At 38.3% G+C, this 21,623-nt stretch overlaps 1 protein-coding gene across 2 annotated transcripts in view; it reads left to right on the plus strand.

The window, feature by feature from the left end:
* uvrag (UV radiation resistance associated gene) overlaps window positions 1-16,146 on the plus strand; it is a 182,155-nt gene extending 166,009 nt beyond the window's left edge. Inside the window, exon 15 of one of the 2 annotated variants that reach the window (XM_067433356.1) lies at window positions 14,814-16,143. In XM_067433356.1, coding sequence (XP_067289457.1) covers window positions 14,814-15,489 — 676 coding nt within the window. In that variant the 3' untranslated portion in view covers window positions 15,490-16,143. Of the gene's footprint in view, window positions 1-14,813 lie in introns of both variants that reach the window. The other variant, XM_067433357.1, reaches the window with a different exon arrangement.
* The last annotated feature ends 5,477 nt before the right edge of the window (window positions 16,147-21,623 follow it).

Genomic DNA, 21,623 nt, shown 5'->3' on the forward strand with positions numbered 1-21,623 from the left:
ATTTTTTAATAGAAAATGTAAAAATATTAATAATCATCATTTTCAATTTTTATTTTCATAGGCTTTTTTCTTTTTCTGTCTTTCATAATGTTTTTTCTTCCCAAAATATTCACAACATGCATATGTATTTTCATATTTTTTTACATTTCTACTATTTTTTTTTTTTTTCAGAAAAAGCAAAAACCAAAAAATACTTGATTTGTTTTTTTCTATAATGTCTTGATATTTCACAGAAAATTCCAAAATAATATTTATTTTCATATTTTCTTCACAAGTCATGTTACCAATTTTTTTTTATTAATGTTTAGGTTATGTTCTCGATCTGTTAAATCATTGTAGCATTAGCTCAAGTGCTAAACTTTATAAAACAGTACGTGCTTTTCCGTCTGTTGATACTGCGCCGTGATAAACCTGTAGTTACCCAGCCAGCTTTAGAAAGCTACAAAATGAGCATTTTCACAACAGTGATGGTAAAAAACCCCAAGTGTGTCCGTTTAAAACCAATGGCAGCCAAAAAAACTGTTAAAAAAGTCTGCTTTTGATCTCGCCGGCCCTTTCTTGGTTCAGTGATAGGCGAAGCATCTATCTGAACGTTAATTTAATAATCTGTGTTTTGAAAGGAAGGAGGCCAGCAGAAGTAATATGCTTCAGTTACACACACACACACACACACACACACACACACACACACACACACACACACACACACACACACACCCCTCCAAGTAATGTTTAATGGATTGTGGAAATGGTTAAGATGGAACAGATGAAAGTGTGACCTTTTGACCTTGTGAACTGTACAGAGTGGCAGGAAGTAGAGGAGGAAGTGGAAGTCGGTTGCACTGCATGGCTAAGCGGACCTGAGGGCACACTGCAAACAATGCTCTTCTTATTTAGTATTTTTGTCTTTTTTCTAGTGTAAATATCAAACCAATCTTAATCAAGATGCATTTACTATATAAGTAAAATGACATAAGATATTTTTGCTTGTTTTGTGAAAATAAAAGAGAAGTGAGTTTTTGCTTAAAACTGGCAAAATGATCTGCCAATGGGGTGAGAAAAATAATCTTATTTCTGATTGAAATCTTGTTTCGTGTTTCCGTCCCAAACAGAAGTAAGATAATATTTTCTTACCCCATTGGCAGATCATTTTGCTTTGATTTGCTCTTTGATTTGATTTTTACAAAACATTTACTTATATAGTAAATGCATCTTGATTTAAGTATTTTTAGATATTTCGACTGGAAACAAGACAAAATTACTAAATAAGAAGAGCGTTTTTTGCAGTGCAGTCTTGTTGACTCGACGGTATGCTTAGAACCGTGAAAGAACCGTGGAGGGGGAACCGAATACACCAACCCAAAACTGCAGAACATTCCCCTCCACATCTCCCTCACTCACACACACACACACACACCATAACTTACAGCACAGCGAGACCCTCGAAGACTCATGTTACCTTATACAGACTCCTGAGTCAAACAGCAACTCTCTGGATCCTGAGCTCACATGTGAAATATAGAGTAAAAGGATTCTTTTATTTTCCGTTTGTTGCAGACTGCTTTTATTACTCGTGCATCCACTTCCTCCCCTCTCAGTTTAGATAATGTTTCCAGGGCAGGGGCCAGGGATGTGAATTATCGGCGCATAAAAATCTGCATCAGGGCAGCTGGAGGAGTTCCTTAGAGAAACGGGAATCGCAGAGAAAGCACGGGAAGAAAGCAATGGGAATGGTGGGAGGACCATGGGATCTTTTGCAGCTCCAGAGGTGCACAGTTTGGGAAAATATGGAGATTACTACTTCCTTAATCCCAATGGACGATGGGGGAGTTTGTGAGACGGCTTGTTTAATCTGTTCATATTTGTTATGGAAGTTACCCCCCCTTGTGTGTGTGTGTGTGTGCGCGCTTGTTTTTGTAAAATATCAAGACACAAATGTGTAAAATGAGATGGGTATGACACAGGTATTACAGGAAAGGGTTAAATATGAGGACATCACCCATGTCCCCTCTTTTCAAAATGCTTATATATCATACAGGAGGAGTTTTTGGGAGAAAGTAAAAATGCAGAATGTTTCCTATTATGGGTAGGTTTAGGGTGTGTGTGTGTGTGTGTGTGTGTGTGTGTGTGTGTGTGTGTGTGTGTGTGTGTGTGTGTGTGTGTGTGATGGGTAGGTTTAGGGGCAGTGTAAGGGGATAGAAAATACGGTTTGTACAGTATAAAACCCATTACGCCTATGGAATGTCCCCACATTTTACAAAAAAAACGTGTGTGTGTGTGTGTGTGTGTGTGTGTGTGTGTGGAGTTTTGCACGTTGCATGTCCAACAACTGATTTCCGAACAGGGGTTATTCATATTTGATCGTTTAGCAGAACCGTTGGCTCAGATGCCTGGACTCAGCGTGCGTTTCAGCTCCATTTACAGGCTGGACGATACACTATATATCTGTTTTCAGGGAAAAATACCTGGTTCCAAGTTTTTCAGAATGGTTTTGTGAATACATTATTTGGCACACCGAGTCTAAATGATAACACTGATCCATGATCATTTACATTATGACATTATTGGTTATCTTAGACGTTACCAAGCCTAGTTGGCGGATGGACTTTGAGTGAAACCGAAGTAAACTGGGTTGTGAAGGACAGACGATGTTCAAACTGAAAAGTTCAACGTAGGCTTGCTGCAATAGTCGGTTTTACTGGTGTTACAGCACAAGCGCAGCAGGAGTCAGATCTGACAGACAACAGGATCGCAGAAGATTTGGTTTGAAAACTTAATGTAAAAGCACCTATTTAAGTGAGTTTGTTGTTGCACCGTGTTGTTGTTTTTCTTTAAGATTATTAGGCTAATGGACCCACAATTCAAACCGAAACTAAAATGTGCACAGCCTCACGGAGCATACACTGTTACTAATGCCCGAGCGGCTGTGTGCTGTGCATGTTACTCTCAGTTAGATAGATTTAGTGATGTAAAAGCGCAGTCGGTGATACTGGTATTACAGGTGCTTTCACACGTTGATTAACCGGTGGGAAAATTTCCACACCGACATGATATCCCTAGCTCAAAGTGTGTGTCTGGGTGTCAATCTAAGGTCCGATGTAACCTAATATTATGTTACTTAGGACCTTAATGCTGCGTTCCGATTGTTGGAAATTCCAGCTTCCTGTTTGAGGAAAAATGCAACTAAACGCTAGCCTAGAAATCTAGACGCACCCTAGCGGCAGCAAATCTAATCTGCCGCGAGTGTCATCTAGCAACTCTCAATACCCTTCTGAGCTGTAAACGCCAAACTCTGGTCGGGCCAATCACATCGTGTATAGAGTCGGTGGGTGGGGCTTAACATAATGACGGCCGAGTTGCGTTTGCGTGCTTCTAGTAAACACAGAAACTGGCGAACGGCGGTCTTTTAAATCAGCTTTGACCGCCACTCTGGAAGACTTGGAGTTAAGCTTTTCTCTGAGAAAAGAACAAAGAACGGCACTGAAGTCATTCTTAAAAAGGGAAGATGTGTTCAGAGTTTAGCCGACCGGATACGGCGAATGTTTAATCTGTCAGCGAGCTCTGCTTCACCTTCGTTGCTCTGGTTGGTGTAGCGCTATCCTATCACGTGCAGAGGGAGTTTGACAGACGACCGTTTATCCGCCCCTCAGATTGAGCTGTCAATGGTGAGTTTAGACCAAACATCTTGATGTGGCTCTGGCTTGTCAGGCTAGCTTAACTCCACTTAAAGTTGGACTCAATTTTTCCAACTTTGAAACTCTAGGAAATTTTTCTGAGTTGCGTGTGTTATGACATGACTTTAAATGCTAAAAAATAAAAGGTATGAATTACTCAAGTTTTTACAGAACTTATTTAGCAGAGGAATTTATTTAGCACTTTTTGTAGATGTACAGTTTGAACATTGCTGATTTGCTTCCTTGCACATCAATCTTGACCCTTAGTGGTAAGAGGTCTAAAAAAATATCCCACAGATGACTTGCGTTTTTGTCGCATTATAGTTAGCACGAAATGGAAGTTGCGACAGTCATTTCTTTCCTGTCATGATATCCGAGTGAAATGGTTGTAGGAATGTTCACTGGGACCAATGGTAATTGATTGGATCATTGTGGTTTGCTATTGGTTGATCTCATGTGAGTAACATAAACCAAATGATGATTGTCATTAAAATCATCTTATTAATGCCAATACTCTGCTTGTTCGCTTGGGCAGCCAGGTTCAGGGACATTTAAATTCAGTTTCCAAATTTTACATTTGTCTATTCCATTTTAATGGTTAGATAACATGTTTGTACTCAAAAATAATATGTATTAATCTAATTAATTGAAATCATGACACTTACGTATACATTTTAACAATTTATTAAAATGTTAACAAAAATTACTGGTTTAGGGTCTTTTATATATTTATTTATTTATTTTATTCTCAATTTCCGTATACTTTTTTTTCCAAATTCTGTGTAAATTCTCTAATTAATTTAATAAAAAAACAATAATTTATTTTGAGAAATATATATATATATATGATTTTCTTTAATGATTTTCTGAATTTTTGTTTTGTGTTGTGTATTTAACTTTTTCTGGCAATCAAATGCAGGCATAAAACATTAATATAATTTATCTTTTAATCTTATGAATTTAAAAAATGTTGTCAAACAAAGTGCAATTAAAACACGGAAAAGCAATTTTGATTAGTCCTTAAAAAATAAAATGTTTATAATAATTATTGTTAGTATTATTATTACATTAAGACTAAATTCTACTGTACAACATTAATATATTTCTGCCACAATTTCAAGTTAAGCCGAACTTTTATTTTGACGGGTTGCCTTTTATTATATATGACAATAGTTTTTTTTTCCCAGTGAAACGGTAAATGTTGATGAAGTAACTCCATTTATTCTCACAGGGACACATATCAAGATTCATATTTAAATAAACTATATAAGGTTTAAAATTTACACACACAAGTTTTAGACACTAGTCACTAAATTTGACAAATGACGTACAATCCTGCGTTAGATTTCTGCATTTTGGAGATCATAGGGCCCTACATGTTTCTGTAGCCGGTGTATGTGGGGTACATTTCTCACACCCCTTTGTTTTGTCCCAAAAAATCTTCGTTTGAAGGGCTATCTGTCCCCTCCAACCAAAAAAAAGAACTGAAAGTGTTTGGGTACGGGGTAGAACTGGGTTTGGGGCTGCAAATGTCACATCAAATAATGTTTGCTCAAACTAAAGTCTATTAGGAATGGCCGACCAGCAAAGGCCATGCAGAATCTGCACTGATTCTGAAGAAAAATCTAGACCTGTGCAAATGCCAGGCATCTGTTGAGCTTTCTGTGGGCGCAAATTGTATGCAGATTGTGCGTAGTTTTATTTAAAATGTTAACATGGCAGAGTCCTGTCGAACAAGCTCAGTCTGCTTATCTCACATCTCTAACTGATCCTTTCAGCATCCTGTTGCTTTTTCCCATTCAAACACTGATTGTCAGCAAGATTCAGCCTTCATCTGGAGCCGTAATCAGACTCATGCGCTCCAGTCGGAGCGGGAACAGTCTGGGATGCCACGTGGGGAAGAGGAGCAAAATGATGAGAGAAAAAGTCACAGTTTAAAACAGTGGATGGAGTGTAAGAAGAAACCGAGAGCGAAGATGGTGAAAGGAGGACGGGGGGTGCAAGACATGGTGCCACTGTGTTAATGACGTGTCCTGCCGAGTTCAAACCGAATATGCGAAACATTCTCTTATTTATGGCACAGGACTCTGGCAGCGCTTCAGAGGTCCTGCAGCCCCACTGAGAGCTCCTGAGAGCGGGTAAAGATGGAGACACGGGGGGTGGAAGTGAAGGGGCTGATGTGACTCAACACCCCAGGATGGAGACTCTAGGGTGGGGTGGGGAGTTCTGAACAATCTCCTGGAAGTCTGGTGAAAGCGCAACACTAACAAACCATAAATCTTCATCTTTTTATCTTGTTCAAACCTCCTTGCTTTGTTTTTTTGGTTTGGTGTAAATCTTAACCCGCCCACCCAGTTTAGCCTATAGCGCTGGCCCGAATCACAAGCTCCACCCACCTACAGTAAATTCTTGGCACCATGGGTGGATTCTTTTCCATCCATTTGGGAACATGATTCATCAAGCAACTGTTTTATTATACATTTTCACAACAAGCTTTTGCTAATCCAGTGTAAAAATGGCTGTCAAATAGTTTGAAGGAATGCCTGATTCATAATAAACACTCTTTTTGGATGTCCACCCATAGTAATCCCTTAATCCTGGGTACACTTAGAAATATAGGTCCTTTCCATGTTAAAATATCGTCTCTTGTGCCCGTTTAATGTGCAAAGACTACTATAAGTTAGCAAATGTAGGTTGAAACACATAACGTGCATGTGTGTATATTAGTGCTGTCGATTAGTGTTAACGCATGCGATACATTTTTCAGTTCAGTAAACGCATCAGTTTTTCTGTCATCCTTTGGCTAGCGTTACATTATATGATCATGCTCTTATTCATGCAAATGCTTTTAAACCATTCATGCATGACAAGACGGAAGAGAACGCGCTGACTGTGAATGTCATGACACACACACACACAAACACAGAAGAGAACGCGCCAAAATGCCCGTTTTGTCTCATATCCTCATAAGAGTCTTAAATGAGTTAAATAACGTCTTAAATGAACTTAAAGAGTTGTGAGGAAATGGGATGTCAGATCCGGGTCATGTTTGGCAGCGGCAGATCTTAAAGTGACAGCAGCCTAATAAACCAGTCACTGAGATTCTGTCATTAATGTTCATCAAACAACAAAGATAACAGAGAAAACTGCAGCTTTAATAAGGAATAGTCTATATCTAATTAATAATTCATGCAGTTAAGACTGTAAAGTGTTTGATAACTTTATTCAATTTCTGTATATTGATTATATATGAAGGCCACAGGTAAATTACATTATTATAATGGGTTTATGTGAAGATTGTTTAAAGTTCACTTAAATTAAAAGAATTTTGTAAAGCCTAATAAATGTTGAAAGTGATATTTTTCAATGATACTGTAATGTTAAATGTCTATCATTAATGTGTTTATAAAAAGTATTGATTGATAGCATATATTTTTTAATATATGAAACTCCCCCCTTCTTTTCTTTATTTCAGCTGCAGCTCACAAACAAATGTATATGTGTTGAAGCCAAATGAAAAACTCTTGGATCTGTCCAGACAGATTTGCAGTGGGATGAAGCTGTCTCTGTAGATAACCTACTGATAGGTGTTTGCACTCACATCTGCTGGAGCGTTCCTCCATAACTCCATCAGCGTTCCTCCAATGTTCCTTTATTCTTTACAATCCTCTCGGCCATCCCGCCAAGAAAGCATTCCGATTTCAGAACCCCGAGCAGACCCCGGTCGCCATCCTTAGTTGCCGGAAACGATCTCCATAACATGCAAAATGTGTGATCATTCCTGTCATCGTTTTGAAGCGTTATTACTGGTGCATATCCAGATTGCCAGGAGTACAGGAAACGATTTGTCACCCACATAAACAATGCAGTTTTATGTTAATAGGTAAATTAGCGCAAAGGCATTTGTGCGATGCTGCTTGACTCTGAATGAAGGCCAGCCCTTCTATAATCTGAAAAAGATGCTTCTCTCGCTTCCTTGGATCCGAAAGGAACAACAGAGAATGTCATATTTCATTTATTTAGTCATTGCCTCAAGCGAATGAAGGAACGCTGCTCTGCTCGCTTGCAAAATAATTTTTTTTTTTATTAAAATCGCTTTTTTGATAAAAAATGTATATATATTTAGTTTTTATTATATTATTATAAAATTCATTAGTAATGAATATAATGACATAATTTTCTATTCTAATATATATATAATTTGTGTGTGTATATATATATATATATATATATATATATATATATATATATATATATATATATATATATATATATATATATATATATATAATGTGTGTGTGTGTGTGTGTATATATATATATATATATATATATATATATATATAAAGATTATATTTATTTTTATGATTATTATGTTTTTGTTAGTATGTTATTAAGCGGACACATTTGCAGGGCTGTTAATGCAATGTTTGCTGGAGAGGTGTAAGGTCTTAAGCAAACATTATTCAAACTATCTTTTTTATTTACCGTCATCCTGCATTTATTTTTGCTTCTCGCCCAACTGTGGAGAATTTGCGGTTTCCTGAATTCCTCCTGGGTAGTTTGAATCTGTTTCTCGTTCCAGAGTCTGTTTCACAAAAATACACACCTCTGCCGCCGTTATTCTTCCGCAGCCCCTCCGCTTCGCTCTCGGACCCACACAGGAAGCCGTGAGAGATACGTTCCCTATCCATGCCAATGCTCTGCTCCGGGAGGGAGGGAGGGAGGGGTGGAGACAGCCTAATTGGCCCATATTAAGAGCCAAGTTTAAGTCCAATAGAAAAAAATGTGCTGCATGAAAAATATTATGACGGTTCTGGGAGATCAGTCTGGCATGCTTGAGCGCAAATAGCCCCCTCTTCTTGTGTCCCGACCGCACAGGCGATCTTTAGCCATCCTACAGCACACACCGGCCCCTTGCTATTGATTAAGGGTTGTGGTTTGACACATGTTTAGAGGAACTCATTTATAAGGGGAAGCACAGTCTAACAAATAGCCTCCTGCTCCAAACAAAAAATGCTTTATTTTTCCCTGCTGGGGGGTGTATGACGTCTAAACACTTGGCTAGATGGAGCCCATATGTTTTACATATCAACATAACATGCATAGGTTGGTGTTTTGTGGCGTAAAAGTATTTAAAGAGCTCCTATTATGACATTTTACTTCTTGATTTTGTTTTTATGTGAACTACAATATATTTTTATGCTTGATTGTTTGAAAAAAACGAACATATTTTTTCATATATTTTACATTATTACAGCACCTCTCCCTGTCTGACTCGAACGCGTTTTTTTGTTTTCAATGAAGCCCCTCCTTCTGAAATATGAAATGTGCTGTGATTGGTTAGCGTGCCCAGTGTGTTTGGGAAATGTCCAGTCCTGGCCCTAACCATAAACGTGGGCTCTAGTACTCAGACGTAAATATTAAGGATGGTGTCATTTTCAAACAAATTCAAGCCTGATTCAGACATAAGAATGTTAACAAACAAGAGGATTGTCCAGAAAAGATTTCACAGGATGATTCAGGTTTTTTTCTTCTTTTTTTTCTTATACATTTTAGACACAATATTATACACTTTAATCATGATACTTGGCAGAAAACTATGCGAGGACAAACCGTAACCGATCACAAGAAGCTTTGCCCTTTGTTTACATCATAGCAACAACATAAAAAGTATAATTGGAACTGTTAAAGAGGTCCTATTATGCCCATTTACAAGATGAAAAATAAGTCTCTGATGTGCCCAGAGTGTGTATGCGAAGTTGTAGCTCAAAATACCACACAGATAATTTTTATAGCATGTTAAAATTGTCACTTTTGAGGGTGAGCAAAACATGCTGTTTTTGTGTGTCCCTTTAAATGCAAATGAGCTGCTGCTCCCCGTCCCCTCTCAGGAAGAGGGCGGAGCTTCAAGAGCTTGTGTTAGCAGCTCTGATTACCTCACACACACACACACACACACTGAAAATGTCAGAAACTGTTCAGCCTTTTATGATCAAACCAGAGTCGGACAATGATGGAGAGACTCCAGAACAAGAGACGACATGTAGAATGAGACAGGACGTTTCTGAATGGATAGTTGATGAATTTATGAGTTAACGATCTTCAAGTCATTGATTAGCATATTCTGTCATGATAATCTATAAATCGCTGGTGTGGGAACTGTTGTAAGATGCACAGAGCCAGAGAATATATGAAGAGAGAACAGGTATAGTTTAGTTTAATTACGGTTATAACTGATGTTGTCATCGCTTTATGACGTGCTATTGCATTTGTGTTCGTACTGTATCAATAAAGGAGAAAGACGGACGACAGCTTGAGCGACTCCCAAATGTGCTCGACTACAACAACTCTTCCTCTTCTCCACATGACTTTGTTGCGTGTTCCCGGGGGTGGGGTTATGTCAGTTTTAGGGTAAGTGATGTCACAAGTGACGTAAACAAGCTTGTTGTAGTCCTTAAAAAGTGATTTCTGTAAAAGAAAATATCTCCCTTTGCTTTGAGCGTCACAACTTTGGAGATGTTGTTTATGCTCAAACAGCAACAAAAAGTCAAATCATAATCAACCTCCCCTTTAATAGAAAACTATAACTAGATAACTAGAAATAGTAAGACGAGTTATGACCCACAAACAACAGATTGTCCTGGCAAAGTGGGAACTGCTTTATTTCAGGCGAAGAACTGTCTTAAACTGCATTGAACTGTCTTAGTTTCTGGAAGCTGTTCTCCGTAAATTGTGCAGATAAATGCTGGGGTTATGATGTTCAGGAACAGTGTTTAAAATCATTTTTACTCTGAGTTCAGCAGCATTAGAAAGGTCAAACAAATGAGTTTTGGAAACTGTCTCTGACAGCAAATGAGTAACATTGTGACTTCATAAACATGTTGTAGTCCAAACGAGCTGTTCGTTGTAGTTCTTGGAAAGTGGATTCTGTTTAATAAAACCTCTCCCTTTGGAGGGACTTTGAGCTTTGTGACCTTGCAGATCTTCTTCATTCTCAAACAGCAACATTACACAATAACTACAGTTAAACATGTGAAAAAGCATAATATGACCCCTTTAAGATATTTAAAAATAACCAGCTTGTTATTATAATATGTAATCATATATATATAAATGATATTCGTCTGGCGTTCAACGACTCCACGATCATTAGTTGACCATGGCTGACACGTTCTTGAACGCCACCCTAATGCTTTGCAGATTCATCTGACGGCTGTTTTGAAATGCTATGGTTTTGCTCACAGAAACATTTCATTTGGAACGTCTCTCGCGATTTCACATCTGAAAACTGGATCTAATTACGCGCCGAACGGTCTGAGCGCAAGAATAATCATTTAGGAAATGGAATATACAGGACACGACACATAATGGTCAACCATTAGATGTTTGTTTTCAGTGAACTGATGAGGAATTTGGGAGCATGTTTCTCTGCTTATTCTTGGTAATGAAATTCATTGCTGCGGTTGGACAACATTAAAGCTGCTATGTAGTAATGCAGCCTGTCCAGACACACAGGAATTAAACCACAAATCTCTCCACCACTCGTCCTGTGCGGCGTCGAGTGAATATCCTCACTGCCGTAATGAAGACACTAACACATACGGACAATAGATTACATTGTATACTCTGTATATCACTTACAGTTTTAAAATTTTTTAACAATGTCAAATTGTTGTCACATGACCTTATTACAGTATGTTACATTTTAATGAGTGGCATCCAGTGTCCATCTTAGATATAAATCAGCTTCTTTACATTTTAAATCCATTTTTGTGTTTTAAAAAAGTGCTGTGTTTGAATGGAATTTAGCCTACTGTATAATTCAGAACGTAATATTAAATTCCAAAATTAAATTGGATTGCACTGCAAAAAAAAACAAATCTTTCTCAGGATTTCTGTTTTCCAGGATAAATATCTAAATATCCTTAAATCAAAATACATTTACTTTAGAAATTAAGGGTTAGTTCACCAAAAATGAAAATTCTGTCAATAACTATGTTGGCCAGCCGTCAGACCTCCGCTCATCTTCACACACAGATGAAGATATTAGTGTTGAATCCGATGGCTCAGAAAGGCCTTCATTGACACCAATGTCATTTCCTCTCTCAAGACCCATAAAGGCACTAAAGACGTCGTTACAAAGCCCATCTCACTACAGCGGCTCTACAATCATTTCATGAAGCCACGAGAATATAGCCTGACAAGCCAGACCCACATCAAGATGTTTGGTCTGGAAACTCACCATTGACGGCTCAATCCGAGGGGCGGATAAACGGTCGTCTTTCAAACTCCCTCTGCACACGATAGGATAGCGCTACACCAACCAGAGCAACGAAGGTGAAACAGATCTTGTTGATAGATTAAACATTCGCTGTATCCGGTCGGCTAAACTCCGAACACATCTTCCCTTTTTAAGAATGACTTCAGTGCTGTTCTTTGTTCTTTTCTCAGAGAAAAGCTTAACTCCAAGTTTTCCAGAGTCGCGGTCAAAGCTGATTCGAAAGACCGCCGTCCGCCAGTTTCTGTGTTTACTAGAAGCACACAAACGCAACTCGGCCGTCGTCATTATGGCCCCGCCCACCGACTCTATACACGATGTGATTGGCCCGTCCAGAGTTTGGCGTTTACAGCTCAGAAGGGTATTGAGAGTTGCTAGACGACACTCGCGGGCAGATTAGATTTGCTGCCGCTAGGATGCGTCTAGATTTCTAGGCTAGTGAGAATAGTTTTTGTGCGCAAAAAAACTAAATGACGACTTATATAGTGATGGCCAATTTCAAAACAGTGCTTCATAAAGCCCTGAAGCATTTTGAATCAGTTTGTTGATCTGTTTAGATAGTTCATCACTGATTCAATACACTGATTCATGACGGTCCGAAGCTTTAGGAAGCAGTGTTTTGAAATCGGCCCTATATAAGTCGTTATTTAGTATTTTTTGCGCACAAAAACTATTCTCGTGTCTTCATGAAATGATTGTAGAGCCGCTGTAGTGAGATGGGCTTTGTAACGACGTCTTTAGTGCCTTTATGGGTCTTGAGAGAGGAAATGACATTGGTGTCAATGAAGGCCTTTCTGAGCCATCGGATTTCAACACTAATATCTTCATCTGTGTGTGAAGATGAGCGGAGGTCTGACGGGTGTCAATTTTCATTTTTGGGTGAACAAACACTTTGTCTTGTTTTCTTGAGAAGTCAAAATTAAGTAAGTTTATGCTTAAAACGAGTAAGTGTCTGTTAATGGCTATGGAAGTTACTTTTTTTAATTTGAATTACGCTGATATTTCTTAACCGATAAAATCATGATTTCTTATCTCCTGTAATTTTGCTTCTCCAAAAAATGTATCTTGATTTAAGAATCTTTTAGATATTTTCAATGGAAAACAAGACAAAACTACTGAAAAACATCATCACTTCAGTGCAGTGTGATCAGAAGGTGCAGTAAAAGGTTTGGGAGCAGAGCTATTCTAACTTGAATTAAAAAGTAATAGAGATCTGTTGGAAATTGTATTTTCAAACCTGCAGAAACCCTGATTATTTAAGAAATATTTTGTAGCAATATCTTTTTTATGTTAATGCAAGATAACCGTCAGTTTGTGTGTGTGTGTGGTGCTATTTTTCCAACTTTGCAGCTTGTTTGAGCTCTGTGTGAAGGATGACTAATCCTATACAATTGTTTTACTTTCTAGATGTCATATTTCATTTGATGTATGTCGTCCGACAGCTGTGTGTGTTTTGGTGGTTGCGAGTGTGTGTGTGTGTGTGTGTGTGTGTGTGTGTGAGAGGTTGAGGATCAGAGACTCTGGCTGAGCTCTCCCAGGCTCTCGATGTGTGTAAATGAATTATGAGATGATCCATCAGCAACAAAGAGCTCCACTGACATCAGCATCTTCACACTCTTCAGTTTCTTTCCCATCTCTCGATTTTTTGCTCTCCCGATTCTTAAAGGTGTACGGATGGGAATTGAGAATGGATTCGGTTTAAGAACCGGTTCCAAATTTCCCAAAACCAAAAAGAAAAGCACATTTCAGTTCCGCTTATTGGTTCCTGTGTACGCCTTTTAGTGTGATTTTAAACCATGTAAGCTCAAGACACACACACACACAAACACACACACACAGAACGGCTTCTCATAGTGAATGGTGCATGATAATGAATGTGGCACAGCACACGAACAGACACATCATTTTTGTCATGCAAAACTTGTTTTATTTAGTTATCTCGTTTTCGTCAGTGAAAAACAGGTTGTTGATGAAAATTGACACAAATGGACCCACTTTATATTAGGTGGCCTTAAAGCTCCACTGTGTGATATTTTCCCCATCTAGCGGTGTAAAGCTATATGACCATCCACTGAATATTAGTTTCTGTTCCTCTCTGATTTCGTTTTAACTCCTACGGTGGCCGATTTAGTCCAAGATTAACATGGCAATCCCCCTCTTCACATTCGACACGGTGCCATTGAGTGTTAAAACGCGAAAGGCGAAGCTTGAATTTACGGGTATGTCCCTCTTTGGCTACTGTACTTTCAAGATGGAGGGGCAACATGGCGACCGGCATTCGAACCCCTCACCCGTATGTATTTTCAATGGCATATTATAAACTTACGAGAATACTTTATTACTTGAAAGAAGTAAATATACATTTATGAGCACATATATTTTTGAAAGAATTAAGTGCTTTTAGCTAAGAATAAACTAAAAAAGTTACCCAGTGTAGCTTTAACTTCTATGTACTAACATTGTAATTAATCATTTGATACAATGCTATTGTATTTATACATGTTTTTACATTGTACTTACATTTTCAAAAATGCCTGCATGTAATTAACTGTAATTTCTGTAGTTACATTTGTAATTACACAGTTGACACTTCCTTTACTCTTAACTCTACCCTTAAACTGACCCACACCACCACACCTGTCCCTAACTTTACCTGTATCCCAGCTCAATATCAGCAAAAATGTGTTTGCAATTTAATATGAACACAATAAGTACATTGTACTTACTTTTTGATGTAAGTTCATAGTAGTTAAGGCTTCCTAATATAAAGTGGGGCAACACAAATTATTGGTCAACGAAGTGAACGCTGCTAACGCCTAATGATAACCCTGTGCCTCTGTTTGTGTTGTTCTCTCTCAGTGACCGGCACCATGTCTCCATGTCCATCCCCGTCCCTCTGAAGTCTCATCTCAGTGTCTCCGCCGCATCCGAAGTGGGATTCCCGAGCCTCTCCAATTCTCCCGAACGGGACGATCAGAAGCGGTCCGGCTCAGATGCGGATAATCAGAAATATCGAACCCCTCCGCCAAGTTACAACGCCACAATGGCTCAACCTGATCCCATGACCACTCCGGAGATTCCTTCGGTGCCATCCATAGGGATCCCGAGCGAAGTAGGTAAGACTGTAGAAACACACGGGGATGGAGAGACCGAGGCACACTCGGAGAAACCTATGGATGTACCCATAGCCAGTACATTAGGGTGTGAGTCCGCTCCTCAGCACCCAGGGGCCATGAACGGATCGGCCGTTGCGAGCGGAGGTGAGCTGTGCTGCTCCGTAGAACAAGCGGAGGAGATTATGGGCACGGAAGCCACGGGGCTGGGATTGGGACTGGGATTAGGGCTGGGATTGGGAAGCGGTGCCAGAATGGACGATTATCCATGCATCCCGGTGGAGCATGCGATCGCGGTGGAGTGTGATGAGCAGGTTTTGGGAGAGTTTGACGCCGCCGGGATCGAGGAGGTCTCGCGCCGCATCTATGCACTAGAGAACATGTCCAGCTTCCGAAGGCCTCGGAAGAACTCGGAAAAATAACTGGGATATACAGGCCCTGGACAAACGGGTCTGAGGGTGACAGCTTGGTGACATGGCTGAGCCTGCGTAATATTTCACCCTGACTGCAACAAGTATAGACATGTATTATTATTAATATTGTTATAATAATTATTAATATTACTAGGAAATATCTGGAATATTGACCGATTTGCACTTCTCGAAGCATTTCTATAATCCTTTAAAGTGAAATAAAGAGAATGTTTGTGGTTGAAATGCGTGCTGGATGTCTTTCTGGGTGTATGGATGTCTCAGTGGGACAGTTCACCCAAAAATTGAAAATTCTGTCATCGTTTATTCATCCTCGTGTCTTTCCAAACCTGTGTGACTTTCATTCCTCTGTGGAAGATATTTACAACTGTTTTGGTCCATACAATAAAAGTCCACTGTTGGTGTTGTAGACCCAGTGTTTGACCAGAGTTGCAAACTTTTCAGCCATTAATATTAGTGTCAAATAATAATAATTAGCAGTAGTAGTAGTAAGTCATGGGAATTCATACATAATTATACATATTTTTCCCCATAAGTCATGTGTGGGGCTTCATAATTAAGTATTACATTTTTTATTTTACAGTTCCATTGTTTTTTACGATAGAAATGTATTTCCTTATCAATTTAATGTGTACAATTTAATTTAATATAAAAAGATTAAAATAATAATACATATTATTATTATATATATTGTGTGTGTGTGTGTGTGTGTGTGTGTGTGTGTGTGTGTGTGTGTGTGTGTGTGTGTGTGTGTGTGTGTTAGTGCTGTCAAACAATCACATCCAAAATAAACATGTGTTCACATAATATATGTGTGTACTGTATATATAAATACACGCATGCATCTATATATTTGAGAATTTTTTCTATTTATATCTGAAACATTTATATATAATGTAAATGATATACACTATATACATGCACATATTTGTTAGATATTGACATGTATGTGTATGTATTAAAAAATGTACATAATAATCATACACAGTACACATATATATTATGTGAACACAAATAAATGTGTGTGTGTATATATACAGCTCTGGAAAAAATAAGCTATATTTACACACACACACACGGTATGGAAAGTATTCAGACATTTTCACTCTATTTTATATATATATATATAGTCTTTATTTAGTTTTTCCCCTTATATCCACATGCTCAAACTAATATTGATCCACAACTTATATATATAAAAAAAAAAAAAAGATCATCACTGAGACACTTCAAAATGTACTTTTTTTTTTTCTTTTGCGTTCCACAGAAGAAAAGGTCATGCTGGTCTGGAACAACTTGATTGTGATTTAAATTAAGACAGAATTTTCATTTTCGGGGAACTATCCCTTTAAGCGGCACGCAGCTCTGGTTCTCCAGGATCATCCTGAGAGCGAAGCCCTGCGGCCGGAGCAATGGCTGATGGTCCGGGCGGGCGGAAAGGGCGAGGAATGCCCGTGCCCAATGACACCCTTTCTCACGCTGCACGCCCGAGTCCTGCTTCCACAAGATGAAAAACATGCGCTAATCTTAGTTTTTTTTCCCCCAAGTCTGACCATTGCAAGATTCCCTCTGATTTATTCACCCAGAATTAAAAAATCCTGCCGGCTGTGCTTCACACACAGTTTGATGTGAGTGGCACAAAACTCAATATCTTCTATAATAACCGACACATCACATCTGTCTACACTTGAAGTGTTCATGTTGCATTGTTGATGGCCGGTTTCTGTTTTTGCACCCAATTCACAATTTTTTCTTCTCTAAAAACATCTTTTCCTTCAGGCATTTTGCTTGTTTTTATTTTTTGTGTTGTGCACAGCCACTGAAATTGAATCGAAATAAATTAATTTAAATCATCTTTTGTTTTTTAACCATATAAATATGCAGTTGTAACTATATATAATAGCTTTGGTCTTCTAGAATAACCTGGCATACCTCTGAAAACGTGCAACATAAGTCACTTCCAGTACAGACATGGTGTAAAAGATCTAGATTACCGTGGGCTTAAACAGCAGTTTAGGCAAAACCTTTAGGGTTGCGGAGTCTTTATTCCTTGAAGGTGCTTTAATGTCAATGATCTTTCCCACTGTATACAGTTATTCAGCTGCCAGAAAAACCAAAATGCAAATGATGTGCACTGCATACTGTCGAAGAGGAGCAGGATGGCCGTTCCTCTGCATTTACTGCAGTTCTTTTCTTTTTTTGTCTTGATTGTGGCATTAATTCTCAGTTTCATGTTGCACACTACTCTTTAATGTAATTTCCTCTAAATCGAATATCCATCCATCTGCACAACTTTCAAAAGCCATTTTGTGTGTGTGTGTGTTTTTTCCCCCTAAGCAGTATTCTTCTATTTATGTGTTGGTGTCCTTAACTCTAATCTGAGTCTGATCCTCTTCCATAAGAATCACATCATGAATGTAACTAACACTCGTATGAAAAGGACTCAGTTGTCAGGAAGGACTAGAAATGGTTGACTTTTACATCATTTCACCCTGGCCTGAAACCCACGTTTGATTTCCTGTCTCTTGAATGACCGTTGATATATGATGTATTTAAGACAAATACAAAAAAAATTGTTTCCATAAATTGCTGTGACACTGTACATATACTTTTGTATGAAAGGTGTTTTATTAAAGACCAGTTAAATGATATGACTTTGAGCAATTTTTCACTCTTTTTTTTCTTTTCTTTTGTATTCTTTTGTTTGTAAATCTGGTTTTAGAAGATCAGGTCTCGAGTGTCCACACAGTGTGTGTGTGTGTGTGTGTGTGAAGTTTCAGCTCAAAATACCCCACAGCTCATTTATTATCCCATGTTGGAAATGCCCATTTTTGTGTGGAAGGAGAAGCATGCTGTTTTCATGCAGGTATCTTTAAATGCAAATAAGATAGAGCCCCGCCTCCTTAACAAAAAGAGGGCGGAGCTTTATACATAAACTAATGTATAATGTATCTGTTTGGTTTTGATTATCTATATCGCGGACACTGTTCTTCAGTTTATGATCTGCATGCGTTTTAAAGCCATATCAGCCTAAACTTCTGATATATGGTTTTCTGAGCACACACAGCTGAAGCACACACACACACACACCTGAAGCACGCACACAGAGAGCTGGATGGCAGACGGAGTGGCTTGTTCTGAGACACTGCTTATGATTTATGGGGATTAAAAAAAAGAGGAGTGGGTGGATTTTTACCTTTATAAGATGGTTGTGTACACACACGGCTTTATGTTTAAACACCGTGTAAAAGTGAATTTTGCATAATAGGTCCCGTTTAATATATTTAAATGTAATGAACAGGGTCAATGCTTTGGAAGCCCATTTCTGCCACTAAATAAAAAGTAGTTAATAAAGTTATTGCGACTTTATCTCACAATTGCGAGTTATAAAGTCACAATTCTGACTGAGAAATAGTCAGAATTCTGAATTTATATCACGCAATTGTAACTTTATATCTCAGAATTCTGACTTTATAATTCGCAATTGTGAGATAAAGTCGCAATAACTTTTTATTTTTTTATTTAGTGGCGGAAATGGGCTTCCATACAATGCACCACCGTTTCAGTTTATAAACACATTAATAACAAACAAAAAAACTTTTTTTTAAAAAGTTTTTTCGGGGCTGGACTCCCAAAACAAAAATATGAACCCCTTAAATGCCATAGTAGTGGCACTTGAACACGTAATTACTAATTATAGAATTTAAAGGGTGTCAATCGATATATTTTTTATATTTATAATCCAATGTTTTTTCATTCTGTTTAAGCCCTGCACTGTAAAAAAATATACTTAGAAAAAAAAGTTACCTGGTTGCCTTAAAATTTTGAGTTAATACAATGAACATTTTTTGAGATTCGTATCATATTGGGTAATTGTGTGTGTGTGTTTTATTTCTGATGATGCAGTGAAACATGCCAAATAGTGCTATTTTCATGATTTATCAAAAATTGTATGTGGTTCAGATACAATAATATTTTGAGTTTCTATTTATTAAACAAATTTTAAATTTCAATAAACTCAAAATTTTAAGGCAACCAGGTTACTTACTTTTTTAAGTTAAACCAACAAAAACCAAAAAAATTTTTACAGTGTATAAATGATGTTTTATGTGTGATTCTGTGATAGATTTAATCAATTTGTGCTGTTGTTCTGCTTAAATAAATGTCTCTGCAGGAGCCGCCTGGTGTGAGCTCGGCCACGAGACGGAGGAGCTGTGGAGTGAAGACTCTTTCAGACTCAGAGCCGTCTCTGTCCTTCTGGACAGATAATCCACTGCAGGTGTGAGGAATTCTGGGATTGAAGGCAGATTGAGCAGTTGGCTTAGCTGTAAAATCACATCACCCACTCTTAGAGAAGCAGGTGACGGCACTGCCACGCCAACAGAATCGCAGGAATGTGTGAATGCTTCTGATGTATAATTATGGGATGGGGAGACCGCATTAGAAAACTTCTTGAACTTTTCATGCTGTCACTGATTTGGCACAGCTGAAACTGACAGTCTGGTTTGACTCTCATTTGAGCCATATAGGTTCTGTTCATCTCTTAATGAACAATGGGTACAGTCATAGTTGGGGTTCAATATATTTTTTGCATGCATTCTGTGCTGAATACCCAAGATTTTGATCAAATAAAATATTTCACATGAAATCAGATTACAAAACAGTGCAACATACAACTACAATTATACAACATGCAACTATATAAAACAAAGAACTGCGCATTGTTGTTTAGCTTAACTTATTTTAGCATCTGAACTTTCAGAAAAAAATTGGTGAATTTAATACCTCCGAGTTGTTGATTGCAACAGATTTGGTGTGACAAGACTGCTGTATTAAGTGGCCTGTCTAATGATATTTCATGCATTTTGACTTATTTACTTTTAAATTCACGATTTCACACTTACATCAATTAAATAGAGTAAAGATTATGCGTATTTGGCGTGCTGTCCGGGGAGGGCTCCGGGCTCGGAAAATTTGCCCGAACCCAGAGTATCCCCCCCCCGACATGGATAGTTTAGAACTAGATTGCAATTTGTGATTTGTTTTGATATTTATAGCAGTTGATTTAAGTAAGTGCGGAGAAGGGGTGGTGGTGGGATGCTGAGAAACTGTCAATGACAGGAAGGTAAATCGGCTGTCTATATACACCACCTATCATTGATTAACTGATTAGTTTAATGTGCTCCTCTTGTGTTCCAATTGGGTTAATTATCTGAGCCTGCTCCACCTGTGTTTAATTAGATTTAATTGTTTGCGCGTGCTTCTCCCGAAATTAGTTTGTGAAACTTCGAAAGTTTATTCTCATTCTAAACATGGATAATGTTTCAAAAATTGAGTTGGACGTATGCTGTCGGCGACGCTGCTATTTCGTTTTTAGACGACAAAATCTACAATGTCACTGAAGTTGTGTGTTTCTGGTGTGAGGGAAAGATCTCCTTGTTCAGCTTCACAAATAACCCAGCGTTAAGGGAACAGTTTGTGTTTCCGGAGTTCTGTGTGTGTGTGTGTGTGTGTGTGTGTGTGTGTGTGTGTGTGTGTGTGTGTGTGTGTGTGTGTGTGTGTGTGTGTGTGTGTGTGTGTGTGTGTGTGTGTGTGTGTGTGTGTGTGTGTGTGTGTGTGTGTGTGTGTGTGTGTCTGTGTGTGTGTGTGTCTGTGTGTGTGTGTGTCTGTGTGTCTGTGTGTGTGTGTGTGTGTGTGTGTGTGTGTGTGTGTGTGTGTGTGTGTGTCTGCTTTCCTGTTCCTCATCAACAGCACCTCACAAAAGCGTCTAGCGCCCAATGGCCTCAGAGATCGCACTGCATGCTCCGCCTGTGCACGATACTGTAAAAGCCTATATTTGGATTACAACAGAACAATAACTCTACAACACACTCCCCACAACACCTCTACATGATGGAGTGCGCTGTGAAAAGGGAATGGTTGACAAGTTTTAAACCCAAAGTAGCGCTTTAAGAATTTTAAGTTCTCTCAACAACCGTTAATCATTGTGATCAGTAATGCTACTTTGTTTAACCAATTTAGATTTGCTCATTCACTAACTGCAAAAATGTATAATTAATGTAATATTTTATGTGGTTGTATATGACACTTGATGTAAAGTCTAAAAAATTATATATATTTAATGA

The sequence above is a fragment of the Pseudorasbora parva genome, chromosome 23, assembly GCF_024679245.1.
Source record: "Pseudorasbora parva isolate DD20220531a chromosome 23, ASM2467924v1, whole genome shotgun sequence".
NCBI lineage: Eukaryota > Metazoa > Chordata > Actinopteri > Cypriniformes > Gobionidae > Pseudorasbora > Pseudorasbora parva.